General features: G+C 41.4%; 1 protein-coding gene across 10 annotated transcripts in view; it reads left to right on the top strand.

Annotated features, from left to right (window-relative positions):
• ZC3H14 (zinc finger CCCH-type containing 14) overlaps window positions 1-20,365 on the top strand; it is a 43,970-nt gene that overhangs the window by 10,997 nt on the left and 12,608 nt on the right. For 8 of the 10 annotated variants that reach the window (XM_037130247.2, XM_037130246.2, XM_037130242.2 and 5 more), the window contains 4 exons: window positions 2,069-2,229; window positions 2,806-2,906; window positions 4,287-4,442; window positions 19,552-19,626. In XM_037130247.2, the coding sequence (XP_036986142.1) occupies window positions 2,069-2,229; window positions 2,806-2,906; window positions 4,287-4,442; window positions 19,552-19,626 (493 nt within the window). The remainder of the gene's footprint in view (window positions 1-2,068; window positions 2,230-2,805; window positions 2,907-4,286; window positions 4,443-19,551; window positions 19,627-20,365) is intronic. The other 2 variants (XM_053665972.1, XM_053665971.1) reach the window with 1 other exon arrangement.

Below are 20,365 nucleotides of genomic sequence, written 5' to 3'. Positions count from 1 at the left end.
GACTGTCTCTTTATCTCTTGCTGCTTCTAGGATTCTCTCCTTCATTTTAATCTTGGGTAGTGTAATTATGATGTACCTTGGTGTGTTCCTTCTTGGGTCCACCTTCTTTGGGACTCTTTGAGCTTCCTGGACTTTGTGGGAGTCTATATCCTTTGCCAGATTGGAGAAATTCTCCTTGATTATTTGTTCAAATGTCTTTTCCACTTGTTGCTCTTCCTCTTCTCCTTCTGGTACCCCTATAATTCGGATGTTGGAACATTTAAAGATGTCCTGGAGGTTCTTAAGCCTCTCCTCATTTTTTTTGAATTCTTGTTTCTTCATTCTTTTCTGTTTGGTGGTTTCTTTCTTCCTTCTGGTCCACTCCATTGATTTGAGTCCCAGTTTTCTTCCCATCACTGTTAGTTCCCTCTGCATTTTCCTTCATTCCACTTAATGTAGCTTTCATTTTTTCATCTAATTTGTAACTAAAATCAACCAGTTCTGTGAGCATCCTGATCACCAGTGTTTTGAACTGTGCATCCGATAGGTTGGCAGTTTCTTTGTTGCTTAGAAGTATTGGCTCTGGGGCTTTGAGCTGTTCTTCTGCTCGAATCATAATGTTTTGGTCTGTTCGTGCCTGTTATGTATGAGGGGCGAAAGCTTAGGTGTTCACCAGGGTGGGTCAGTCCAGTTGCTGGGTTGTGACTGGGGGCGGGGTCAGAGAAGAAGCTATGGCTTTTTTTCTGCTCTCGATTTCAGTCCCCTCTGCTGCTTCCCATAACTAAATTGGGCCCTCCTGGTTCTGGTTCCCGGGTGGGTGGGCTTGTGTACATTCTAGGACCCTGTGGGTCTCTCCAACGAACTCTCCTTTGAGGCTGGGCACCTCAACCCCTGAAAGTTTTTCCAATTGGTGCTTTTAGGCTTTATTTCCCAGTGCTGGGGCCCTGGGTTGCTCGGTCTGTCTCACTGGCCGTTTTTAAACCTGCCTGGTTTATCTGCGTGCGAATGTGTGTCTGTGGTCAGCCAGCTGCCTTACAGGCCTTACTGGGCTTTCATCCCTCGCCCGCCCGGTCCGCCAACCACTGTTTTTTCCTGCCGGGACCCCTCTCCGCCACCGCTGACTCTGCCCCTCTTACCGGTCTGGATGAATGGTTCACCTTTGTCGGACTTCCATACAGTTCAGTTTTCTGTCTGTTTTGGTTGTGTTTTTGTTTCTAAATCTTTGTTGTCCTTAAATTTGGTTGTGTGAGGAGGTCCAGTGTTTCCACCTACGCCTCCATCTTGGCCGGAAGTCAAAATTGGTGAATTGTTGTGCAGCCGTTTTAATATTGAAGATGGAAGGAGATATGCAACGTGTTAGGCATAAGAAGCTTTATTATTTCAAGAAAGGAAAAACTCAACTGAAATGCGAAAACAGATTTGTGCAGTGTATGGAGAAGGTGCTGGTACTGATTGAACATGTCAGAAGTGGTTTTGAAGCTTCATGCTGGAGATTGCTTGCTGGACGGTGCTCCATGGTCAGCTAGAGCTGTTGAAGTTGATAGCGATCAAATAGACATTAATTGAGAACAGTCAACATTATGCCTTGCAGGAAATGGCCTATAGAATATCCAAATCAATAAAGTTATTGGTTAAAAATGAAAAATGTGTCTTTTATTTTATAGAAGAAAAGTATAGACTTTTTGGCCAACCCAATATTACACTGATTAGACTTTGCTCACCATGACTGACTTCTGCAGAAATTTTGTATCTTCTCTCCTGGGATGCCAATATGTGAGAGAGTTTCAGCCTTACATTATAGTTTTGGTGGGATTTTAGGTCAATTTTAGATTTTCCGCAGCGTTAACTAGTAAGTGCTTTATTATAGTTTCCTTAACACTGCTATATGCTGCTGTTTATAAATGAATGTAAAGCATTAGTTTTTGTTTTCACCAGAGGTTGGCTACTAGGGATAATCATATTTTTATAAGAAACCAGGAAATAGCCCATGAATTTTTAATACGGTTGGCTTTTTCTTAAAAAAGAAAATTCTGCGGTATAACTGTGCTATTTTCTGAGACTAGGTGAGCATGAGTTTATCCGATTGCAGGAGGAAAACTTTCGGAAGAGAAAGCTGCCAGTAGTAAGTTCAGTCGTTAAAGTAAAAAAATTCAATCACGACGGAGAGGAGGAGGAGGAGGAGGAGGACTGCGGCTCCCGGGCGGGGAGCGTCTCCAGCAGTGTGTCGGTGCCTGCGAAGCCCGAAAGGAGGTACCTGGACCTGCCCGTGACGTAGTCTGGAACGGCTTGGTGGAGCGTTCTGGGTTTCTTGGAGAGGATATCATAAACAAAAAGATTTAATAGAACATAAGACTTTCCCATTAGTTTTTGAGGAAAAAAAAATTTTAATACTTTATTTTTAGGGGGGGAGGGGGGGAGGGGGGAGAGAAACATTAATGGGTGGTTGCTTCTTGCACGCTCCCTACTGGGGACCTGTCCTGCAACCCAGGCACGTGCCCCGACTGGGAATTGAGTACACAGCTCTAGTTTGCAGGCTGGCACTCAGTCCACTAGGCACATTAGACAGGGCAAGACAAAAAAAAAGTCAATGACAGAGAAATTGCTTGAAATTGGAGAAATTGTAGAGGATATTAAAAACTAATCCAAGTGGAAAAGTTGAACGGGTTCGTTATTGTTAAAAGTTAGTAAGGTTTCAGTCTAATTAGCCTTTCCTACAGTCTACAGCTGTGTGTTCCTAACCTAGGAGGAGGCTGTGTAAAGGCACAATGGATGGCTTAGCATGCAGAGAACTCAAATCTAAAGTCAAAATATGGTTAATTTTTTTAGACCCTCACTTCCTCCTTCTAAACAAGCTAACAAGAATCTAATTTTGAAGGCTATATCTGAAGCCCAAGAATCTGTCACAAAAACAACTAACTATTCTGCAGGTAATTTAAACAAATTATGTTTTTTATTAAGTAAGCAATTGCTCTAACCCTTGAGAAAGCTAGAAATGATTGCTCCCAGTGTGGTAAAATCAAGATGCCTGTGCAATGTTGGGATGACCAAAATGAGGTTCAGAGAGGAACGGTTTTTTGTTTTTTTTTTTTTAAGATTTTATTTATTTATCTTTAGAGAGGAAGGGAAGGAGAGAAATATTAATGTATGGTTGCCTCTCGTGAGTCCCCTGCTGGGAACTGGCCTGCAACCCAGGCGTGTGCCCTGACTGGGAGGGAATCCAACCACAATTGTGTGGTTTGCAGGCCTGCGCTCAATCCACTGAGCTATACCAGCCAGGGCATGAGAGAGGAATGGTTTTAACAGGAGATTTGACCAGTTTGAGAAACTTTCTCAACACTCAGTGGAATTTAGTTCTCCGAGCAACTACAATGTCTTTTACTCCCTCTTCCCAATGTGCATGAAATACATAATAAATACAAATTATTGCCTGTTTCAAAGCAAAGGAGATAGGTCAGCTATAAGCTGACTGTACAGAAAGCTTGTTATGCAATGTGAACCAAATCATGGGTGCCATATTCTTCTTAAAGTCTTTATTCTGTGCCCCATGTGCTGGAGCCATTGTGTGAAACTTCTGTTAATAAATTGAAATGATTACCCACTTTAAGATTTACTTTATTTTTTACTGATATTCGATGACCGTTCTTTTAGCATTGTTCTACTTTTTAGCAATGCCAGCATTGTTCTGGCATTTCTTTTTGTGGCCCCTTTCTAAAGTGAACCATAAGCTATCAACTTTTGACCCTAATGGTCATCTTTGCCCCAGCTTCTCCTTATCCTGATTTGACCTGTGAACATGAAACTGAGCAGGTTTTGGTCGATGGGATAAGGGTTATTGGGTCTGTACTTGACCCAGCAGTTCCTCTACTTTAATTCCTGTTTTTGCTCTGTCGCATTTTTATTTGAAATGATAAAAATATTTAGAGAATTTTACTCAGTGTGACCTTGAAATTTCTTGCTTGCCCACTTGGAGATTAGCATTGAAATTCTTTACTTAGTTTATCTAAGTTGCCAGTTGAAGTCATTATGGGATCATGAAGCAGAATTGCATTTAGTTAGAAATGGATACATGTGTGCTTCAGTGTATTTATGATGTGATTTAAAATGTGTAGATGTTTAAATACATGTTGGCATTTAAGTCAGGTTATCTATTTTGGGAATATGAGAAAAAATGAGGTGGTATCTATGAACTGGTTCAAACTTCTCATGTTCTGAAGTGAAGGAGGTATTTATTTACATTTAATATGACTGTCGAGTTTGATGTATTACTACATTTGCATTTCCATCTTTTTTTGTGTTTTACATAAAAGTCTCTCAGAAACAGACACTTCCAGTTGCGCCTAGAACTCGAACTTCTCAAGAAGACTTGCTGGCAGAAATGGTCCAGGGGCAAAGCCGGACCTCTAGAATAAGTCCCCCCATTAAAGAAGAAGAAACAAAAGGAGATAACATAGAAAAAAGTCAAGGTAATAATTTAAATGAAATTTCATTCTTTATTACACTTTTTTCCCGAGGTATTAAATATTTTTTAGTGAGTGTTTATGATATGTTACAAAAAAAGTGCTCACTAGCCCAAAAATAGAATAAGAAGGGACCATGAGGAGTCCAGACCTACATTTTTCAGAATATTAGAAACCTTTCTATCATGGAAATTTTTAATGTTCTCAAAAGTGGAAAGAGCAGTGCAATGAATTTCCACGAACTCCACTTTAATGTGATCACCCAGCTTTAATATGATCAGAATTTTGCTGGTCTTTAGAAAGTGCCAGTTTGAAGATTCATAGGTGCCTGCATTACATCTTCCCTTCTTTTTGTTAATTGTACCCGTATGCTCTCGGATTTGAAATCCTATCTTTCAGTCCCCCCTTTCCCGTGTCCTCTGTCTGTGTGACCCAGCAGACGCGCCTGCTGTCCCAGCGACCCTGCTCTCTCCCCTGTGCCTAGTGCCTACATTTAGCTCCCGGCTGATCCCTGTGCTGCTCTTCCCTCAAGTCCCTGTCCCCAGCTCCTGCACAGACGGTCTCTGTGTCAAGTTTGACTTCCCGTGTCACTTCTTCGTGAGAGCGTTCGTAGTGTCGGTGCACCCCCGGCCCAAGCCTCAGTGCCATCAGCGTGGCTGTTCCCCAACTCCCTTGTCAGGTCCTGGGTCCAGCCGGCCCTTCCCCCACGGCTCTCCACTGTTCCTTCTGTTCCCATTAGGAAAGATTTCAGCTTCTTTTTCTCTTCCACTGTGGTCTGAATTTAAAAGCCCCACTGAACCTATATGCTCATCGTGTTACTTCTAATTTATACTTTTCTAACAGTAGAACACATTTTATTCTTCTTCCACTGTGTCCTTTAAATTGTTCCATGTTCATCTCAGATTTACTTGTTTCATGAAGCTTTGTGAGTTCATCCTGTATTTGTCTCTGTTCTCTTTACAAAAGATCGTGGCTGTGCTGTTTCCGTGTCAGCATTGGGTGCAGTTCCAGTAAGTGATGGACCTGAGTGTAGGGACCCAGGAAACAGCCCGTAGCTAGTAACTGGAAATGAGCAGTGGGTTTGAGCTTCGGTGAAAGGGAGTACAGTGGATGGAAGCCCCTGATTTCACAATGATATTTTTATTAATTTTTATCTTTTTTCATGATATTTTTAAAGAAGTTGACTCTTAATTGATCACCTTTGGGAAAAAAATAGATACTAAACCAGATAAATAATTGAGCATTTACGTTGTCTTTTCTGTGGTACAGTAGTTAGCATATGTTTTAAAAAATAAAGTTTTATTGAAACTATGCCATGCTTATTCATTATTGATTGTCTCTGCCTGCTTTTGTACTAGAACCACAGATACGAACAGTTGCAACAGACTGTACAGCCCACAAAACCTGAAATAGGTTGGTGTTTGCCAACCCTGGGTATAGAGGAGGGAAGCATCTTTTAAAATCATTCTAGCTAGGAGGTAAAATCAAAACAATAGAATTACAAAGGTTTTTGATTTTTGTTGTTGGGTGTGGGTTTTTGTTTGTTTTGTTTTTTACAACTTACAGTGAATTTAAAAATCTGGGCACTGTTCGTTAATAGCTACTAAAACTTTTTAAGCAATGAGTAACAGCCGTTTCGTGTCTCCTGATGATGAAAATAAAACACTGCCTTAGTCTTGCCAGAGGATTTGCACCTGAGCGAGCAGATCTCCGGTGCAGCAGTCAGCTTGCAGGAAGTGCAGAGGCCAGAGGACTGCGCTGGCTGTGCTGTGCATGTGCAACAGGCAAAGCAGTTTCTGGGAGCTTGTAGGTCAAAAGTCCAAGAATTTTAGGTTAAAAGACTTGAAAGACAAATTAAAGGAGGCAAAGTTAAGCTCTGGTGTCTAGGGATGCCTGCTCGCATGATAAAACCACAAAGAACCTAGGTATTACTGTAAACAGCGATGGTGGTTATTTTTGGAGAGGACTTACTAGGATGGAAGTCATGAAGGGGCTTCAAGGGTGGCTGGCGTAGTTGTGTTTACTTGTTTTTGCCTACGAAAATTCATTAAGCTGTACTTGTTTTGTGTGTTTTTTTGTATCGTTTGGTTTTAAAGGGGAAAGACTGGAAGTGGTATCCAGGGCCCCTACTGGTAAGGACGGTTCCTACTCTTAACCAATTCATTCATTTGCACACACACACAGTGACACTCTGCAGACGGCCATTAGTGTGCTCGCTCACTGCTGTGCAGCTTCGTGACGGGGTTTTTAAAGTTTAAATACGCACGTGCATTTGCATGAGTTGTTGATAATGTTTGCTCATCTCTCTGGCCTTGTATTTTTACTAACCTACCCCAGCACCTCACAGTGTTTGTGTTTTTTCTCTCTTTTTCTGAGATTATTTTGTCATCAGAAGCTTATTTTGCCAGGCTTTTCAAAGACTTGATAATTTTGGATTTATTGATTCTCTTTCAAGGTGGGGGGGGGGTCAATCCATTTTATTGAAGGCCTTGTTGGGGGTAGTGTTGAGGGGCTGGGAGGACAAGATCCAGTGTCCTTGGCTGGCTGGGATCCCCCCAGCTTCACAGGCGCTGAAAAGTGATTTTCTTTTGTGTCATTATTTTGGTTTGGTTTTTTTTTTGTTTTTTTTTTCATTAGTTTCTGTTCTTTTTAATATACCCAACTTTAAAATTCATTTATCTTACTCTTTGTCTTTTTAATTATATATATTTAAGATATAAATTTCTCTTGATGTGCCAATTTTACTGTATTATCACAAACTTTGATATATAATGTTTTCATTATGATTCTAAGTATCTTTCATTCCCATTTAGATCATCTTCATTGACCTGTGAGTTATTTGGAAGTATTTTTAATTTACAGGGTATGGAGATTTTGTTTTTGTCTTTTAAGCTTTTTTTAGTACTCCTGACTTAATTGCTTTGTGGTCAGATAATTTGGTGTGTATTTTTCCAGATTGTTAAGACTTAAGACGATTGATTTTGTACATATTCCATGTGCATTGTGGAAGAAAGTAGACTCTAAATGTTGGCTTGAAAATTTGGCATCAGGTAGATAAAGCTCTACACTTAATGGTGTTTCAGTTTTGACTTTGCTCAGCCCTTGGTCTGCTTACCAGTAATTGAGAGAAGAGAAGGTTTTTAGGTTTTCCATCAGAATTACACATTTATTTTAACTTCTCTGTACTTCGGTCAAGTTTTGCTTCATTTACTGAGTGCATACATGTTTAAAATTGTTACATCTTTTGGATGAACTGAATCTTTTATTGCTAACCTTCTATACAAAATGATGCTTCTATCTTAAAGTCAGTTTATTTTTTATTTTTTTATTTTTATTAAATTTATTGGGACCTGGCTGGTGTAGCTCAGCGGATTGAGCATGGGCTGTGAACCAAAGGTTAGCCAGTTTGATTCCCAGTCAGGGCACCTGCCTGGATTGCAGGCCAGGTCCCCAGTGCAGGCCGCTTGAGAGGCAACCACAATGGATGTCTCCCTCCCTCTTTTTCTCCCTCCCTTCCCCTTTCTCTGAAAATAAAGAAAAGAAAAAGGAATTTATTGGGTTACCTTGGTTAATAGGATCATGTAGGTTCACAGTGTGCGTCTCTGATACCAGATCTGTATGTTGCACTGTGTGCCCCCCACTCAAAGTTAAACCACCGTCCATCACTGTACAAAAGGCCCGCTCTGTCCCTGCCTGTAGAGTCCGTTTTCTTCCTGATGTTAGTGTCACCAGTTAGTTAGTATTTGCCTCATCTGTTTTCCATGCCTTCATTTTCCGTCTTTTCTGTCCTTACACGTTGGGCATATTTTTCTCTTAAACATCATAAAACTAGATTATTGGGGCGTTGGGTTTTTTTGTTTTTTTCCTTAAGATTGTATTATTTTTAGAGAAGGGGAAACATCAAAGTGTAAGAAGCATTGATCAGTTGGCCTCTCACACACCCCCACATGGGGACCTGACTCACAACCCAGGCATGTGCTTCGACTGCGAATCGAACCAGTGATCTTTGGTTTGCAGGACAACACCCAACATGCTGAACCACACCGGTCAGGGCTAAATTTTTTTTTTTTTAATTTCCTCTCCTTTTTTTTTTTTTTAATTTATTTTTTTAAATTGATTATGCTGTTACAGTTGTTCTATTCCCCCTTTCATTCCCCTCAACCCTGCCCCCCAATCCCCACCATTAACCCCCCTTTAGTTTATGACCATGTGTCTCAAGTCCTTTAGGTTCTATATCTCCCATGCTATTCTTGCCCCCCCTTCTATTTTCTATCTACTGTCTATGCTACTTATTTTCTGTACCTTCTCCTCCCTTCTCCTCCTCCCACTCCCCCTGTTGCTAACCCTCCTTGAGATCTTCATTTCTATGTTTCCACTCCTGATCTAGCTGTCCTTTTAGTTTGCTTTCATTTTAGGTGTGGTTGTTAATAACTGTGAGCTTGTTGTTCTTTCACTGTTCATGTTTCTTTAACTTCTTTTTCTTCGATAAGTCCCTTTAACATTTCATATAATAAGGGCTTGGTGATGATGAACTCCTTGAATTTGATCTTATCTGAGAAGCACTTTATCTGGCCTTCCATTCTAATTGAAAGTTTTGCTGGATAGAGCAATCTTGGTTGTAGGTCTTTAGATTTCATGACTTGGAATATTTCTTTCCAGCCCCTTCTTGCCTGTAAGGTCTCTTTTGAGAAATCTGCTGACAGTCTGATGGGGACTCCTTTGTAGGTGATTGTCCCCTTAGCTCTTGCTGCTTCTAGGATTCTCTCCTTCATTTTAATTTTGGCTAATGTAATTATGATGTGCCTTGGTGTGTTCCTTCTTGGGTCCAACTTCTTTGGGACTCTCTGAGCTTCCTGGATTTCCTGAAAGTCTATTTCCTTTGCCAGATTGGGGAAATTTTCTTTTATTATTTGTTCAAATAATTTTTCCACTGGTGGTTGTGTCTTTCCCCCTTCTGGTACCCCTATAATTCGGATATTGGAGCGTTTAAAGATGTCCTGGAGGTTCCTAAGACTCTCCTCATTTCTTTGAATTCTTGCTCCTTGACTCTTTTCTGTTTGGCCATTATTTGCTTTCTTCTGGTCCACTCCATTGATTTGAGTCCCAGTTTCCTTTTCATCTCTATGGGTTTCCTGTGGAATTCCATTCATTTCCCTTAGTTTAGCCTTCATATGTTTCTCTAATTTGTGGCTATAATCAACCAGATCTGTGAGGATCCTGATGACCAGTGTTTTAAACTGTGCGTCTGAGAGTTTTGCTATTTCTTCGTCGCTTAGATTTATCTCTGGGGCTTTGAGGTCTTCCTGCAACATTTTTGGTCTGTTCTGGCCCTTTAAATGTGAGAAGCGGCGCCTTGGACTCCCAGGTCGCTGGGTTGTGACGCTGTGTGTGGAGGCGTGGTCAGAGCGGGGAAATGGCGGCGCCCTCTACCGCCGCGGCCGGTCCAACCGCCCACTCCCTCGCCTGTCCGCTGGCCCGCAGATAGGCAACCGCAGTCAACACGCAGCACCGCCTCCCCACTGTCTCCTCAGCAGTCGCTCACCCGGTGGGCCAATCCTGCGTTTGGAACCCGTGCGTCTGGATTCGCGCGTCTGGATTCCACGCCTGGGTCCGTCCGACCAAGTCCTCCTGTGCAACCCCTCACGAGACGCCGGTTTCGCCCCTTACCGGTCGGGCTGAAGAATTTGTTGTTAACGGACTTCCGAAAAGTTCAATTTTCCGTGTTCTGGTTGTGTTTTCTGATGCTAATATTTAGTTGTCCCTAAACTTGGTTGTGTGAGAAGGCACGGCACATCCACCTATACCTCCATCTTGGCGGAAGTCTCAGGGCTAAATAATTTTTAATTGATCTGAGTTTGTCTTTTATTGGAGAGTTTAGACCATTCACATTTATTAGAATTATTATTTTAACACAGTAATCTATGTTTTTAACTCTAATCAGAAGAAAACTTGCTTGATTCATCTTGTAAGGGCACTTGAAACATACAGGAGTAGATAAAAGTAAGTTTACAGTTGTGAGTCACAACAGTTTATTTATTTTTAAATTTTTATTTATTTATCTTTAGAAGGGAAGGAGAGAGGGAGAGAAATATCAGTGTGTGGTTGCTTCTCATGCATCCCCTGCTGGGAACTGGCCTGCAACCCAGGCATGTGCCCTGACTGGGAATCGTACGGCGATCTTTTGGTTCGCAGGCCCATGCTCAATCCACTGAGCTACACCAACCAGGGCTACAAAAGTTTATTTTTGTGTTATTATCATTAGCCTACTTTTTGCACCCCTGTAGTTAACAATAATACAACCAACATTCTGCTTTTACTTTTATTAGCATTTATTTCATGCTGAATTCACTTCCTGGCTATAAAGTTGTGTGTCCTCATTTTCTTCTGGGACATCTTTCTACTCCATGCAACCTTTTCTTCTGGCCTAGGAACAGTCTGCTCCTGCTCGGTGAGGGTCATCTCTGTGTGGCAGGGAGAGCCCATGTGTGGGTTAACCCGCCCACAAGCTCTGTAAATTCTGTGCTGCATCTTGGAACTTTGTTCACCTGGATCACTCAGTGACTAGAGCATCTACATCTAAACCCTTAAATTCATCACTACTCAGCAATTTTTAAAAATATATTTTATTTATTTATTTTTAGAGAGAGGGGAAGGGAAGGAGAGAGAATGGGAGAGAAACATCAGTGTGTGGTTGCCTCTCCTGTGTCCCATACTGGGGACCTGGCCTGCAACTCAGACATGTGCCCTGACTGGGAATCAAACCAGCGACCCTTTGCTTCACAGGCCCACGCTCAATCCACTGAGCTATGCCAGCCAGGGCATGTTTCAGATTTACTGTGGTAAATCTAGGTGCTAATAAGTCAGTCACTTTTGGGCTGGGTACTTTGTGTACTTTTCTAACTTGAAAATCCATTCTTTCCATCTGAGAAATTTTCTTACCTTATTTCTTTACAGGTTGTTTTCTATTGTCATTGTTATTTTCTTTTTGAAATTCTGTTAGTTGGATGATAGACTTCCTGCCTTGATTTTTTCTCTTATCCTTCTTCATTTTGGACTTGATATTCTATTCTGGAACATTTTCTTGCAATCCCCCTATTTTTTTCTTATGTAGGCAAGCATATTTTTAAATTTTTGCAAGCTCTTGTTCCATTTTTCATAATATCTTGTTTTGTGGATACAGTATTTTAGGTTTGTTTCAAAAACGTAATTAGAGGTTTTTTGGTTTTTTTTTTTTTTTAAGAATTGTTTTTTTTGTCCCTTAATTGATGGTTTTCTTCAGAGTATGTTTTTGTTTTTGTCCTTTCATGTGCCCCTCTTTTCAACAATGTCTGCAGGCAGTGGTTCCTAGTTTAAGAAGTGGGTAGTACAGAGACTTATCTAGAATCGTGATGTGGGCTAAACTTCATTGTAGGCAGGCTTTGTTCCAAACAAAGCAGATGAGAAACTGGTGCAATGAGCCTTGAAATTGCCGAGGAGCTTTCCTGGAAGTGCTCCTGCTCCCACTGTCCACGTTCTCCTCAACTGCCAAGTTTCTTTAGAAAAGAACACTTTTTAATAATTTTGTAAATTTTGTCTTTTACATATTTGTGACTGTATTGTTCCCAAACCTTGTTTTCCGATTCATATTCTTTGTAGTTGTCTTTGCTGATTGCTCCAGGCTCTGACAGTTGGATTTCCCTTTGCTCATTTTATCCATGTCAAATATCATCTCAGACTTTGGCCAAATAGCAGTTTTGTTGTTCTTATTTTGGTTATGCAAGGAGGCACAGTGTGCCTACCTACACCTCCATCTTGGCCTAAAGTCCCCAACTTGTGCTTTTTAATCCATTCATCTTTTTTACCCATCTCCCTGACCCCACTCCCATCTAGCAACCATCAAAACATCTTTGTAAGTGTGATTCTGTTCTGCTTGTTAATTTTATTTAGATTCAATTGTTGATAGATATGTATAGATTGCCATTTTATTGTTCCTATTTTTTATCTTAAAGAAGACAGTAACATTTCATATAATACTAGTTTGATAGTGATGAGCTCCTTTAGCTTTTTCTTGTCTGGGAAGCTCTTTATTTGTCCTTTGATCTAAATGATAGTTTTGCTGGGTATCGGTACTGTCATCGTAGGTCCTTTTCATCACTTTGAACGTTTCTTGCCAATCCCTTCTAGCTTGCAGAGTTCCATTTGAGAAATTAGCTGATTTTCTTTCATTATTTTTTCAAATACACTTCCAATTTAGTGCTCCTTCTCTTCTCATTTCAGCATCCCTGTGATGCAAAATGTTGATATGCTTGAACTTGTCCCAGAAGCTCCTTACACTGTCCTCAATTGGGGGGAGGTCTTCAGGTCATTCTGGTTGGTTGTATTTTGTTTCCTTAGGTTCCAAATCATAGGATGCTTGGCTTCATCTACTCTACAAATGATTCCTTGTAAATTGTTCTTTATTTGAGTTAGTTCACTTTTTGTTTCCGACTGGATCTTTTTTATGTTGTTGAGGTCCTCACTAAGGTCCTTGAGCATTCTCATAACCAGTGTTTTGAACTCTGCATCTGATAGATTGCTTTTCTCCATTTTGTTTTGCTCTTTTTCTGGAGTTTTATTGTTCTTTCATTTGGGACATGTTTCTTTGTTTCCTCATTTTGGCAGGCTCCCTTTGTGTGTTCTTATGTATTAGGTAGAGCTCCTATGTTTTCCAGGTTTGATAGAGTGAATAGAGGAGCTTAATGTAGTAGGTGTCCTGTTGGGTCCAGTGGCACAGCCTCCCCTGTTACCCAGGCTGCTTACAGAGCCACTGTGTAGGCTGTGTATACCCTCTGTTGTAATTGAGCCTTGATTGCTGTTAGTACATCCAAGATCAGCCACACCCTGTGTTCTGTCTAGGGTAATGCAGCATAATCTACAAAGTGAGCTGCAGGTGGCTGCTGCTCGTGCTGGGCTTGGAGGTACCCAGGTGAGGCCAAGCTGTGAACCAAGGCTGGTTGCTGCTAGAGCTGGGCCTGGGGCAGCTTAGCAAGAGGTATGGGTCTCCCTGAAGCCAGATGCTGCTTGTTCGAGAAAATTTAGGAAAATCTGAAGCATGGGTCAAGACAAGCCATTTGTATTGGAAAGCCACTGGAAACAGGTTGGGTGGGCCCAAAAGTTGGAAGAGGAGGCCTTGAATCACCAGGTCAGAGCAAAGAGTGTGAGCCACATTGATGGAGTTTCACATATGATGCCCGCTTGCTGGCCCTGTGACTATGTGGAGGGAGGGGCTCAGAAAATGATCAATGGCCTTTGCCAGTACTTCTGCCTGGGAGAAAGCTGCTGTCCAGCTCTCACTCTGATGCTGGACCCTTCATTTCCTTCCTGTATGTCTCTCATACTTTTCAATTTGCTGCCCTGGTGCTGGAGCTCCAAGGGAGTGAATCCAAGTCAGTCTTGTGTGCAGGCCCCATTAAGAAGAACTGCCGTGAATTCCAGCAGTTTCTGTCTTCCACAGCATCAGTCTCGCTGGTTTTTACAGCGGTAGTTAGGGAAACTTATCTTCCTGGTACTGGAACCTTGTGCTGGAGGGCCTGGTATAGGGCTGGGGACCCCTTGCTCCTGGGGTGTCCCTCCTGATTTTTATTCACCACATAGTGGGTGTGGGACCATCCTGTCCACATCTCCACCCCTCCTCCCAGTCTCAGTATGGTTTCCTCTTTAATTCCATGGTTGTAGGTTCAGCTCACCTTCTGATGTTCTGAATGATGGTGGTTCTGTGTTATAATTTTGATGTGGTTATGTGAGGAGGTGAGCATGTTTATCTATACTGCCATCTTAACTGGAAATGCTGCAATTCTTTGTAAGAATTATCATTTTGAAGAGGCTCTGGGAAGTTGTGTCCACCGTCTTGAATCTTCGTATTTTGCTTTGAGGTCACTGTATGTAGAACTGATGGGTCTAATTTTTGCTTTTAGTTCTGATGTTTATAGCTTCCTAATTATTTTCATTATCCTCACCTGACGACATTTTTCATTGCTTTGAGAGAGAGAGGAAGGGGGAGAACAAGAGAGAAATAGAGAAATATAGACGAGGGAGAAACATCGATCAGTTGCCTCTCCCATATGTATCCTGACCATGGCTCGAACCTGTAACCTAGGTGTGCACCCTGACTGGGGTTGAAACTACAGCCTTTCACTGTGCAGGACAATACTCCACCCAAGCAAGCCGCACCAGCCAGTGCTACACAGCTTATCTGTTGGTTGACGAGTAAAGCAAACTAAAAATGGCCTTTCCCAAACTAAAGCCATGGGAGGATATTCTCTGTTCATGGATTGGAAGACTTGAATATTTTTATGTTGGTGATACTCCCAAATTTACCTGTGAATTTAACTAAGTCTGTTAAAATCCCTGCTGGCTTTTTTACAGAAATTGGCAAGCTTCCTAAAATTCATATGGAAATGTAAAGGACCTAGAACAGCCAAAACTGTTGAAAAATTTTATAGTCGGAGGTCTTATATTTTCCCATGTTACTCAAAAGTTCCTATGGACCTACAATAATCAAAACAGGAATTGGCAAAAGAGTGTATATAATATAGATCAGTGGAATCAAATTGAGAATGCAGAAATGTACCAGTACAATGATGATCAAAAGATTTTTCAACAAGTATTCCAAGATAATTCAGTGGAGAAAGAATAGTTTTTTCAGCATATGATGCTGGACAACTGGATATCCACATGCAAAAAAAATGAACTTGGACCCTTTGCTTTACTACATATTTAAAATTAACTAAAAATGGATTAAAGACCTCGAATGGAAGAGTTAAAATCATAGAACTCTTCAGCAGGAAAAAATAGGTATAAATCCACATGACCTTGGTTTAGGCAGGCAATGGTTTCTTAGTTATGGCACCAAAAGGCAGACAACCAGAGAAACAGTAGATCATTTAGACTATATCAAAGTTTAAAATTTTTGTGTTTGGAAGAATACTGTCAAGAAAATGGAAAAGACGACGCAGAATGGGAGGAAATCACGTAGTAATAGTATAGTATCAAACCAAGGCCAGCTCCTCCTTTCCTCTGTCTTTAAATTTTCACTGTATATTTTTAAATTAATTAATTAATTAATTTGTTTATTTATTTATTTATTTTTAGAGAGGAGGGAGAAACGTCAGTGTGTGGGGACCTGGCCTGCAACCCAGGCAGGTGCCCTGACTGGGAATCAAACCAGTGACCCTTTGGTTCTCTGGCCAGCACTCAGTCCACTGAGCCACACCAGCCAGGGCTAAATTTACCATATCTTATCAGTGCAATTGAATTTTGTTATTACCACATATTTTTAGATTTGTCTGTGGTCTTTGTGGTCATGGGTCCACTTACTCTCCCTGCCCTCTGCCAACAAGGGACATGCTTCATATTTTCCTATGCCATTTTTTTAAAAGATTTTATTTACTTATTTTTAGAGGGCAAGGGAAGGAGAGAGGGAGAGAATATCAATGTATGGTTGCTTCTGGTGTGTCCCCTGCTGGGAACTGGCCTGCAACCCAGGCATGTGCCCTGACTGGGAATCAAACCTTGATCCTTTGGTTTGCAGGCCTGAACTCAATCCACTGAGCTACGCCAGCCAGGGCTTTTTTTTTTTTTTTTTTTTTTTGTCCTATGCCATTTTAATGGGAAATAAAACTGAAGCTATAAACAGTGTAAGTAATCTGAAGCGTCAAAACCATGTTTTAATAGGTGACAGCACAAAAGTATGCTCACATCATATTCTGGTATAAAGTACTTAATGTTGTTACATTGCTTATTGTAGGCCCAAGATCCTTGCATGACTCCTTGACATGATGCGTAAATAATAGAAAAATTCTTCCTGTGTCACATGTCTGGTTTCAGCCAATCAGAAACCAGAATGCTCTTCTATGTAATAATAGGGCTTATTGTTTGGAGAGGAGCTACAAGTAGGAATTTACTTTTGAGTTTTGACTCCAGAAATATACAACTCTGTCATTTAGTTACAGGCTTAAAAATGTTACTCACTCTTACTACTTATTAAAGTAACAGCCCTGATCAGTACTTTTACTTTTGATGAAACCGTTTAGTGGGCCGTGAAGGAAAATATTTTTAAAATAGGAGAGAGAGAATTTTATGAAAATGTCTTCAAGAATTTCAACGCCATCTTTACCAATTTTCTTATCTCCTGAGCCAGTTGATTTAGGTTCTGTAACAAGTTCCTCTTGTTCATTGAATGAGCTAGACAATATTTCCCATCTTTTAAGGAAAATATCAACTGATATCAGTGAAATTAAAGAAATGAAAACAGCAGTTTTGACAGTGGAAGCAAATATTTTTGATCTAAATGTTAGAGTGTCACAGAATGAAGCAAAAATATCATCTCTGGAGGTTAAAATGAATGAATATTCAGCATCAACAACTAAATGCAACAGAGAGTTTCAAGATTTTCAAGAGGAAGTAGATTTTGAATCACAGTCCAGGACTACTGATTTAAAAATCATTGGCTTCCTTAGAAACATTGAGAAAGGTAAATTCTTAGTGTGTGATATCACTGTGTCTTTTCCTGTAACTTGTTCTCATGAGACTCAACAAGCCTCAAAACGCAAATCCTTCATCGACCTTTAATGACAGGTTTGGGCTTTGCGTTGATTTAGCTTAGCTGGGACTTCGAGAACTCCATGCTCTTTAGTGTGTCTCTGAAACGGGGTTTGGAGAAGATGGGGGAGCAAAAGAAGAGAGGTGAAGCAAAATTTGAAATGCGAGAGAATGATCCCTTGTATCTTTCTTGTGAGATTAATTTTTAAAAGATTTAATTTATTTATTTTAGAGGGGGAGGGAGGGAGAAAAAGAGGGAGAGAAACATCAGTGTGAGAGAGACATCTATCTGTTCCCTCCGGTATGTGCCCTGACCCAGAATCAAACCTGTGACCTCTTTGCCCTGTGGGATGACACCCAACAACTGAACCAAACCTCTCAAGGTGTGAAATTATTTTTAAATGTTTAATTCTTTCCTTGTTCACTGTTTATGTTGAAGCAACCTGTGGTATTTGAATTGGGAGAGCACTTTTCCTATGACCTGCTACAGTCATTTCTCGGGCCCTTCTACAGGAATACTACCTTGTCCAAATGGCATGCCATGTTTCTCAATCAGGGCAGCTCCTGGAGATTTACTGTTTTACCATGATGATGTTACAAGAAATTAATTTTTATTTTGGCACATCACTAAAGAGTAATGTGATGTAAGTTACATTTTAAAAGAAAATAGCTGATAAATTTTTGGATTAAGTACAGCTTTTAACATTTAAAAACCCCTTTCAGCAAAACTGGGTAGTTTGGCAGTTGTATGTTCGCACTGAGTGGGCCAAGGCTGTCCCTGTGAAACGGAACGCCCTTCGGACATCCCCTAAAGGCAGCGCGTGAGCACCTGATTGGGGTCTCGGAGGTGGGGCCCTTTCCATCGCATCACTTTGTGACTGTACTGTAACCCTGGTTTTAACCTTCAAGTGAGTGATGTATGCTGACCAGTTGGGCAATGCAGGGCCTCTCGGCATCCTTCAAAGTGCTCACCATCAAACCAAAGATAGAGAACATTGGTCAGTTCTCTGTCAGTGCTTCGTTCTGATTTGCAGTTTGACTAGAAAGACATTGTGAGTCTCTTTGTAGCGGAGCATCTTCCTCTGGGAAATCCAAGTGATTCTTTTCATGCTTTGGTAGGGCCTGGACTGTAGAGTGGAGAATTGTACTTGTTCAGTGTTCTCTCTTTTTTTCCCCCTAAGATTATATGCGTTTATTTTTAGACAGAGGGGAAGCGAGGGAGAAAGAGAGAGAAACAACAGCTGGTTGTCTCTCGCACGCCCCTAACCGGGGACCCGGCCTGCAACCCCAGGCATGTGCCCCCACTGGGAAACAACTTGGCGACCTTTCAATAGGCCAGTGCTCATTCCACTGAGCCCCACCAGCCAGGGCCACTGTTTCCTGTGTAGTGCTCTCTGACCAGATAACTGGAGTGTTCTGTTGTGCAGTTCCGGGGTGAGTCACAATGGTGAGAGCCCAGGTGGCGGAGGGAGATGCTGCTTCTGTTGATCTTGCAGTTGGTGGCGACCTGTCCCCTGTGGTGCAGGCTGCGGTTCCACGTGGCACCTCCCATTGGGTTTTCTACCCTTTCATCTCCAGGCTTTACCTCCATTCCAGGAAAACTGGCCTCCTGATGAAGAACCAGGAATGTTGCACATGCCGTTTTGGGTTTAACCCTGAGTACAGATTTTTGTGCCACGGACATTTGGTCTATCAGTATTACAAAATTGGGTTATTGGGTTGGCCAAAAAGTCTGTTATGTGTTTTCTATATGATGGTTCTAGTAGTACGTAGTTGTCTTTAACTCCATTCAAAACAATTTTGTTAGATTGTATTGTGACAGCTGTCACATCAGTGTGCGTTTTTTAAAAAAACTTAGCAAAATTGGTGAATTTTTATGCAGCTATTTTAATATTGAAGATGGAAGAAGATATGCAACATTTTTGGTGTGTTGTGGTTTATTATTTGAAGGAAGGTAACACCGCAACTGAAACTCCCAAAAAAGATTTGTGCAGTGTATGGAGAAGATGCTGTGACTGATGTCAGAAGTGATGTACAAAGTTTCTTGGTACAATAGACATTTTTTGGCCAAATAGTTATTTGCTGTGGGGCTGTCTTATGCACGGGAAGGTGTTCAGTAGCAGCCCTGGCCTCTTCCTACTGGAGGTCAGTAGTGGGAAGTACCTGACATACTCAAAATACCCAAATCAATAAAGTTACTGGTGAAAATGAAATATGTCTTTTATTTTACAGAAAAAAACAGTGGGCTTTTTGGCCAACCCAGTATTTAAGCTTTATTGTTTTTTGCCATATGTAATGCACACCCCCGTTTCTGTGGGCATTTTGTATGTGATTGTTAGACCCATTATGATGCTGTGGTAGGTAATCACTATACCTACGTATAGTGCATCCTTATTTTTTCCTCAAACATTTGGGGGGGGTGCGTTATATGCAGCAAAATACAGTATGTTTAAGACTTTTAAGAACCCAGAAAGATTATTTTGGGCATAATTTATAGGACAGACTCACACTGGTATTGTATTTTAAACACAGTTGAACTTTGAAATTTACATTCTAGGAACTCCACAGAGACCGTTGTTATCCCGGCTGCAGATTGACCCAGGAATGGTAGAAACTCTGGAGATCAGTCCAGGTTGGTAATGACCTTATGTTTTCAGTGTAACCCAGCATTTTTCAGTTGCTGTTTCCATTTCTTGCACTTCATGTAATGTATCTCATATCTCTTAGATCCTGCCCTGAGATACTGTGTTTAGATCTGTGAAAATATTTTAGGAGCAGGAGACAAGGTCTGCATTTTCTTCATGTTACATGGTTTTTGTATTTTTCACCTCATTCAAAAATTCTCATTGCCATTTCACCTGGGACCCTGGATTGGTTGGCTGCTCACTCCCCTGCCCTGGGAATGACTTGAGTTCCCACCCTCCTCTCCTCTCTAGCCAGCTTTTGCCATTGCCCTGAGCTGCTACAGTTTCCCTGGCCTGCTGGACCTGGTCCTCAGTTTTACTTCACTTTAAAATCTCACCAGGGACACACCTAGAACCTGTCATTCTTAGAACCACTGTAACTTAATTGTTTGAGTCTCTCCCACCACCACACGCACGCACGCACGCACGCACGCCCATACCCATGATAGCTACTTCAGGGGACTGGCTGGTGCTTTATTTATCTCTCTGTTCCCAGTGTCCTTGCCAGAGGCCTGTGTGATTCCTAATCAGTGCCTGCTTATGTGTGATGGGAGCTACTGCAGACCTGCAGTCTTAAATTCAGAAATCCGACTTCCTCTGCTTCCTTTGTTTCCCCTCAACCTGCCCTTTGTGGGAAGCTCTGGTGCCTCGACTCCTGCGTGTCAGCCCCTGACCGAGCCTTCTTCC

This window comes from Artibeus jamaicensis, unplaced genomic scaffold (assembly GCF_021234435.1).
Source record: "Artibeus jamaicensis isolate MK-2021 breed Jamaican fruit bat unplaced genomic scaffold, CSHL_Jam_final contig_444, whole genome shotgun sequence".
Classification (NCBI taxonomy): Eukaryota; Metazoa; Chordata; class Mammalia; order Chiroptera; family Phyllostomidae; genus Artibeus; species Artibeus jamaicensis.
The sequence above is the reverse complement of the archived record's forward strand: the minus strand, read 5'-3'. Positions and strand labels throughout refer to the sequence as shown.